The sequence below is a fragment of the Lepisma saccharinum genome, chromosome 5 (assembly GCF_977018435.1).
Source record: "Lepisma saccharinum chromosome 5, izLepSacc3.1, whole genome shotgun sequence".
In the NCBI taxonomy this organism is placed as follows: Eukaryota; Metazoa; Arthropoda; class Insecta; order Zygentoma; family Lepismatidae; genus Lepisma; species Lepisma saccharinum.
The window spans coordinates 63,235,598-63,243,870 of NC_139233.1; the positions used below are offsets into that span (position 1 = coordinate 63,235,598).

Below are 8,273 nucleotides of genomic sequence, written 5' to 3' on the forward strand. Positions count from 1 at the left end.
ACCTTGTAGCAGGTTCTTGCAGTCAAAGTATTCTTCCCTTTTTTAAGAGCAATTGTTATTAATAACATGTATTCTGCCCGTATACTTCGTTTTCATATAGGCTACATCGTTCAATTTCTTCGCCTTTAACCTTTTGGGTCCCAAGTATCTCGATCGAGATAACCAAATGTAAGCCTCACGGACCCAAGTATCTCGATCGAGATACCCTGTGTCAAGGTCGTAGTTTTAAGTTATAACTTTTCAATTTTTGGCTAGAATTTCGATTTTTTATATATTGTTCCTAACACATATACTTAACAGAAATGTTTCTTTGCATTTTTTTTGTCTTCATGAAAATGGAGGGGAAAATGCGGGAAAAGGGACTTCTCTGTTGCGTCTCTTTTCAAGTTCAAATTTTTGCTGACTAAGAAAGACCGGCTTTGTTGTTCTAAAGCAATGCTTTTCACTCCCGCCCGTTAACTGCATTCGAAGGAAACTTGTTTATCAGTATCCGATGTCAAAATGAAAGTTTTCCGTGAGGGTGTTAGCAGGGGGTGGGGTAGGGGGAAGACTGGTTGTTGAATCTGCCTTGTGAGAATGGAATTTCGAAGCTCGCTGAAGGAAACCTTTGTTTTCTTAGCACAAGTGTTCACAAGTTGCGACAGGGGTTACCCTGCATTGTCTAAAAATAGAATTTTCAGCAGCTGCAAGAATCGGCGCTCATTTTTCACTGTGTTCTAGCTTTTCGACCGTGAATGTTGTGCCCAAATGCGAGGACATTTTTTGGGTGGTGACAATTTTTAAAATAATTTTTGGGGGTTTTCTCCCTTCCCCCTCCATATATACGCCAAATTTACATAAATTTTGCATTTTGACATTTTTTCTGGGGGGCGGGGGAGAAAACCATTTTTTTAAGTAAAGTATTTTGAGGGGATTTCCCCCCTTTCCCCTTCCATATGTACTTCGAATGTGCATAAATTATATATCGTCTGATTCTGTGATTCATTCTTCGTACAACGGTATATCTTTCATATCTCTAGGGCAATTAGTTTCTGAGCTATAGTCATTTCAATGTACCACTGCATTTTGAAGCTTCAATCAGTGGCGTGCCGACCATTCCTTTTGGGGGTACAACTCAAGTTACATTGGTCATATGATAATAATGCAAATATTTTTGTGTTCCTTACATGTCAGCCATCATTTCCATGTGCATGTCGACACTGTCATGTACTTTTTTCTTGGGGGAGGGTGGGGGAACCAAATTTTTTTTTCCGAAATTTTGGAATTTTGAGAGTTAGCCCCTTCTACCCCCGCCACATATACGCCAAATGTGCATAAATTTCATATAGTCTGAATCTCTGGTTCATTCCGCGTACAACGGTATATCACTCATCTCTCTAGGGCAATTAGTCTCCGATCTGCACTCATTTAATTGAAACTCTGCATTTTGCTCAAAATCTGCTCGGGACAGAGAGGCTTACTTGCGAAAATGGCCTCGGGACTCAAACGGTTAAAGCAAACACAGGCTAACGCCATATATTGTGTTATAATATCTTCTACCCCAGATCGCATCGACACCCACGAGTGCCTGAATCGGCCTTCACTCATATAAGGGCGTAACACGTGTAAAAAAGCATAAACTGCGTTAGAATAGGCCGGAACCGGGTACCATAATAGTATCTATTATGCACTAATGGAAAACCCTTAAAACCAAGCTCCACGTCTGGATAAATCATCCGTGGCTCATATCCGGCTGAAACACATATAAAAAAGCATAAATGGGAGATGCAAAAGCCGAAAACAGACTCCATAATAGTATCTTCTGTACATTAATGGAAAACTATTAATTCCAAACTCCCACGTTTTCATAAAGCACCCATGACTCATATCCGGCTGTAACGCATACATAAAGTACAACATTAGTGTTAGGTTATGGTAAAAACGGACTCCATAATTGTGTCTTTGTACATTAATGGAAAACCATTAATTCCAAACTCCCACGTGTGCATAAAGCACCCATGACTTATATCCGGCTGTAACGCATATATAAAGTACAACAATAGGGTTAGGTTAGGGTAAAAACGGGATACATAATAGTATCTTTTGTGCACTAATGGAAAACCATTAATTCCAAACTCACACGTGTGCATAAAACACCCATAACTCATATCCGGCTGTAACGCATATACAAAGTACAACAATAGGGTTAGGTTAGGGTAAAAACGAGATACATAATAGTATATTTTGTGCACTAGTGGAAAACCATTAATTCCAAACTCACACGTGTGCATGAGTCATCGATGACTCATCTCCTCCTCCACCCCCGACACGTGGCGCTTGATTAATTAACAATAGCGTCACCCCTCGATAAGGAATAAAAAAAGCCATTAATGTCAATTGAAAGGGGGTTTAATAGCTCCTAAGAGTTATCCCATCTACTCTGGGCAAAACAATGGAGAGTGCGAGTGAATCCCGACAAGAGCACCGCCACCGTGTTCTCTCGTAGACGCCGTCCGCGCGAATACCATCTCAGACACAAACAAACCACAACATATCTCGGCATGCTGCTAGACAGAGGGCTCTATCTCAGAGACCACGTAGCCAAAATCGTCAACCAAGGAAACAAACGCGTCGGAGCACTTTACCCGATGCTACGATCGCCAGGACTGCGTCTAGAAACCAGACTTCAACTGTACCAGCTCTGATCTACGCCTGCCCTACCTGGCAACACCTACCCAAGACGACCCTCCGCAGACTCAAAGTCATACAGAACAGGGTCCTACGTATCATCAGCGGACACGGACTGCATACAACAAACGTCCAACTCCACGAAGACCTCGACATTCCACCGCTAGATGACGTGATCAAGCGGACAGCCGCCACGTTCTGGGCCAAACTCCAGGAAACCCAAATCCAACGACACGAGCCATTGGTACCGCCAACCCACACAGACACACTCATCGTCTACCAAGACCCTGATCCGACCAGCCAGGACAAGTGAAAAGTGACCACAGCCTAACCGCCACTGCCACCCTCACTTTCCCACCCCAAGCGACAGCTGCAGGAGTGTAATTCAACACCGAAAACATCGCATGCCATATCAAAAAACAATTCAAAGAGGAGGCAAGGTGTCCGCAGACGCTGGTACTCAACTGGTAACTGGCCCGTGGCCTTATGTATTCGAACTTCTGATAAACGCGGAACTCGTATAACCGTCTTTTCTTTCAACGCTCGAACTTCTGCTTTTACATCCACTTCGATATTAGAAATTAGTTCATTCTGGGATTACCTTAGGACAGTTACTTAGCTCTTCTGGTCAGAAGGCGTATATTCTCTCTGTTCTATGCTCCTGGTCAGGAGATATAATTGAGATTGAGTAGTGATTGTCTTGAGATATGCCGGAATTCGGGATCGGCCGATAGACTGTTAGTAGTCAACGTTTGTAACCCTGGTCAGGGTACACCTTTTCTTATTCTGTGGTCACGGAAGAATTTTCGGTTCTCTGGTCAGAGGCTGGAGAGAGAAAAGGAAGTTGGATACTTAACTGGATATCGACAGAACCTAGTAGGAAGAAGGATTGTCGACTGCTTGTAGAATCTTGGTCAAGATCTATAAGTAGATTGAGACCCTTTGACCCAGAATTACGACGGAACTTTCATCGAGAACTGAAGCAGCCGGATTAACCCGAACCTTGAGCCGAGGAGACTCAAGCCCCGGAGAGTTACTGAGCGTGAAGCCGAGGCTCAATAGACCCATCAACCAAGTAACGATCCAGGGCGGATCTTACAAAGTAGACCACGATAACTCTGTAGTAAGAAATGTATGTGCGCTACATCGACAAGTCTAGCAATTTAAAAGACATTTAATTGAAGAGTTCTCATTAACATTCATTAACATTACTGAAAAATGAATTGAAAACATTAAACATGCACATGATTATCTTCATATACAATAACTAATATCTATCTTGTGATTGAATAAAATATTTCATCGCTGGGAAATGTGAATTTTCTTTCCAGACTGATCTAGTTCAGCCCAGCTACAGAGCCTTGGATTCGTTAACGAAGAAAGGTTTGGATACCAAAGGTTCGAGTCTAGACTGGGATGATCTAGTGGGAATGCGGCTAGCCCTGAGAAGTAAGACATTCAGGTGAGTTCTCTTTGTTACACATTTCAGGCCTTTAGTTTATATTCGCTACTAACTGTAGCTACTGTCACTACATACACTTATTTTTAATTAACAAAATAGATTTTCTACTTCCGCCAATTCCAATCTCCATAAGTGGATTACATAGAAATTGTACAGGTTTGTAGATGACTATGCCGCCATATTGTGGTGTGATTGGAAACAATAAGGAACAAAATCAGTGTAAATGTCAGCACGAATTGGAATCCAGATTGGTGCGAGAGCTAAATGTAAGGGTGTTGAACAGGGAGGCGAATGGTATGAGGTTGAAAAGGAAATTTGAAAAGTGTTGAGCAAGAGAATGGACAGATTCGAAAGAGTAAACAGAAGGTCCCTACAAAAACGCAACCAAATATCATACCACCCTAGTCATGTTCGTATATATAATTCACGTAACTGGGAGGGGGGTTCAACTTTTGGTATGATTCGGGTTGCTATATTTCATAAGTAAAAATCCTGGACACTTCTGACCAGAAGCTTGTTGGGGAGTGTGGGGGGGAGGGGAGGAAAGGGATGCTGGACCCGACAAAGTTGTGTGTATGTACAGTAGGATCCATGAGTATTATCGTGAAAATTGTCCATCACTATGTTCGTCCACTCTATTTGAACCAATATGAGCTTCAGGAATTTAAAGACAACTCAAAACAAGCTGTTGACAACTTCTGCACTAGCATGCATAAACATCCATTACTTAAAAACACATAGGATGGGAAATAAATGAAAATAGTCATGGACAATTTACATGGTAATACTCATGGATCCAACTGTACATATCCATTATCATATTCTTTCGAAATTTTTAATATTGCAATTCGTTTTCGGTGCCATAACGAAATAACCTGCTATCTCACAATGTCGAAACTTTATTTGAGAACTGCGGACTGAACAGTGCGGACACCCAAGCACTGACTGTTTACAGTAAACAAGGAAGGGATTTGCAACTGAAATTCAGTACTGCTAGCAGACGGCGGCGCTATCGTGGTCAAATGTCTTTGCAGCATCTTCTTGTAACTCGATAACTCTTGTATCATCGAGGGGGCGGTTCAATGTACAGTTATATTGTAATATTACGCATTTAAATATAAATAAATTTGAGGAAAGTATAGTCTTAATCATTTGTTCTTTCCCACCCGATTCCAGGACATTTGTGCATCTCGAAGAAACTATTCGGGACACCAGGACAAATTATATCATTCTTGGATTGGCCCCGAAAATCCGGGACTTATAGCAGTCCTAATAATGAACAGGCTATCAAAATCCAATCTCTCAACCAGGTCATCCAACATTTTGAATGAGGGATAGTCATTTCATATTTTTGGAATAAGTTGTTGCAATTTTGCAATGTGTTGAATGTGTTCAGAGAAACGTGAGTTCAATTCTACTACAAAATGTTCCAAAAATGGACAACGAAGGTTTACCTTGTAATAATCAATTGTGCTCTCGGCTGGTGCATTATTCCTTCAGATTTGATGGCAAGGATTTGATGGCTGGGTGTTCTAGGTCTCTTCATTTCTTCATCATAGTATCTGCTTTGGAATATATTCCATTAAAGTTCTCAGAACTTTCTCTTAGTTTTTTTTTAAATATCTCTATTAGAATAGGTACTGACATGTTCACAGTACTTGAACAGTTCACCTTCTGAGGTGCGCAACATAATCTTGAACTGCATGATAACAATTTGGTTAGAACAAGTGGGAATATTTCAAAGTTCCCACAGGTTACACAGTGTAGAAACTGAAGAGCTTGCTGAAATATTTCTCTTCTGCTAGTAAATTGTAAAGTCTGTAAACGTACTACAAATTAGTGAATACAATTCCACAAGTCACGCTACTTAGTGTTGATACTTTTCTGTCCATCTTGTGTCAAATAACTTGAATACTCCCATGACCCTAGTACCAGAATTTGGAGTCTGTAATTTTGCTGAAATGAGGTAGTGATATGGTGATAAAGGGTCTTCATTTCTAAATTGATTCCATTTCTATACATCTATATTCATCGGTGTTCGTTCATTATAGTCTAATGCACATACTAAGTTTGAGCATTGAGCAAGACTTCAAAGGCATCGATATCCATTGAATTATTATTCCTTAAAAAGGAACACCTACAAGTAAATCATCATGGTCAAGATGGGTTATTTTACAATGCCTTTTCTACCTCTTCAGTTTAAAAGCGAAGATGAAGATGAATGACGATATCATTAAATGCACGTAGCATACCCTTGGGGGAGTGGTCATCACATCGCGCTACGAAGCCAGGGGTCCGAGGTTCAAAAAATCCCACCTTCAGCATGGGTGCTTGTGAGAGTCCATTCGTCCATTTCATGTTGTCATCATTCATCTCCATCTTCGCGATTAGCCGAAAGTAGCAGAAAGGCGAAGTAAAATAAAAAAAATCAATCAATCAGGTCGCATACATAAACTGTGAATATTTTGCAAGGAAAAACATCATAGTTAAAAATATAAAGTAAAGTTGTAAAGTAAAGTACTCCCCTGTGCTTTGCACCACGCCATGAAGGCGTATAGATGGTGTGGAGTTAGTGGGGGTGATGTGACCAGCACCATGCCCCTGGCCACCTTTACCTCCCACAGTTTTCTCCAGCTACCCACTGTATATGACGCTGGGTGGGCGCCGGAGCCGCTTGAAGAGTTGGAGTTTTATTATTATTTTTTCTTTTTTTGACTAACTTTGACATGTTTTTTTCTTTAACCAAATAGAAGTAACATGTTTCTTGTTATTTTTTTCAGGCCATCATATGAAGACGTCCTACTCAGTTCGCTAGATTATTCCTACTAAAAAAAAAATCCAAATTCGCTGCCTTTCCGCACACTGGGACTGGAGAATCTCGTTTCCCCTACAAAATGACTGGAAAATGGAAGAGTTTCCTCACTACCTTTAAAAATCCTAGCAAATTCAGAAAAATGTTAATTAATATCTTACTATAGCTCTTTTCAGTTCTTACGGTGGGCGCTCTAGAAGCTGGCAAGGGAAGTGGGGAGCGGGTAAGCGACCAATCCAGCGCGACAAGAAACGTAGCGGCCAGTAAAACGAGTTTCACGTACTGCTTTTTCCGGCCGCGTCGTGTCTCTCGGCGCCACTGTTGTTGTCTGGTTGGTCTGTTGCGTAATCCCCGCTGCCCACTTCCCTTGGCAGAACTAGGACCGGCCGCCGTAAGAACTGAAAAGAGCTATAGATTCGAAATCATATTTATTTCTGAATTATATGTAATATCTGCAATCTGAAACACTATTTTTTTAAAAAATAATTGTAACGAATGACCACTGATAAAATTTCGACGTGTTGAATTTATAAATAAATTCACTTTAAAATATAACGTTTTTAGCATCACAACAATAAAATAGTATAACAAAAAATATCCCTGTTTTTTCTTTAATAAACCTATTCCACATGAAAAACCAGTATGATATTTGAAAATACATAATATCCCTTGAAGTTCCAAAATTAGTAATCAGAAGGGGGAGGGGGTGCATCATTCACTCCTTTCAAATATCTCGCTCAGGACCTACTTTAATCTGCATTGTTCACAAGGAAGAAATGTGTGTGTGTCTACGATATGCATGTGCATATTTTCAACACATGCTGTGCCCCTTCCCCTTTGTGCCTATGGGTACTACGATCAAACTACAACAGTAAGGCCTGGCCTTTACATATTCGACCTAGGTATCGAGCAGTGGCTGGACGTTTCTACGGGGTGTAATACCTGCAATTACGTGTTTGTGTTGAATAAATAGTAAGTCAAGGAAACTGATTCTTATTACCTAAACAGATATCACGATCAAGTAGACACAATTGTTAAACGAGCGAGAACACTTCATGGCTAAGACTGCCGTATAGACCTACTGCCAAGGGCAGGTAAAACATAAATTAAAAAACAATGCGACGATATGTGCACCCAAAAACTCCAGAATACCACTACTTATGAGTGGCATGCACAAATCGGAAACAAACGTCCTTGCTTTCAAAACCTTTTATGATCTTAGAGGTTATATGAATTGTTTTCTTGGGTGTTGTAGTTCCGCCCTTGTACTTAATACGAGTAACTTTAAAGCTTAGCGTGTTGTGCCTCATGCACACAAATTTTCTCAGCGTG

At 40.7% G+C, this 8,273-nt stretch overlaps 1 protein-coding gene across 2 annotated transcripts in view; it reads left to right on the plus strand.

Moving 5' to 3' along the window:
- Positions 1-7,414, plus strand: part of LOC145988387 (neuroendocrine convertase 1-like) — a 145,850-nt gene extending 138,436 nt beyond the window's left edge. For both annotated transcript variants that reach the window (XM_083123266.1, XM_083123267.1), the window contains exons 14-15: positions 3,999-4,129; positions 6,910-7,414. In XM_083123266.1, the coding sequence (XP_082979392.1) occupies positions 3,999-4,129; positions 6,910-6,958 (180 nt within the window). In that variant the 3' untranslated portion in view covers positions 6,959-7,414. The remainder of the gene's footprint in view (positions 1-3,998; positions 4,130-6,909) is intronic.
- The last annotated feature ends 859 nt before the right edge of the window (positions 7,415-8,273 follow it).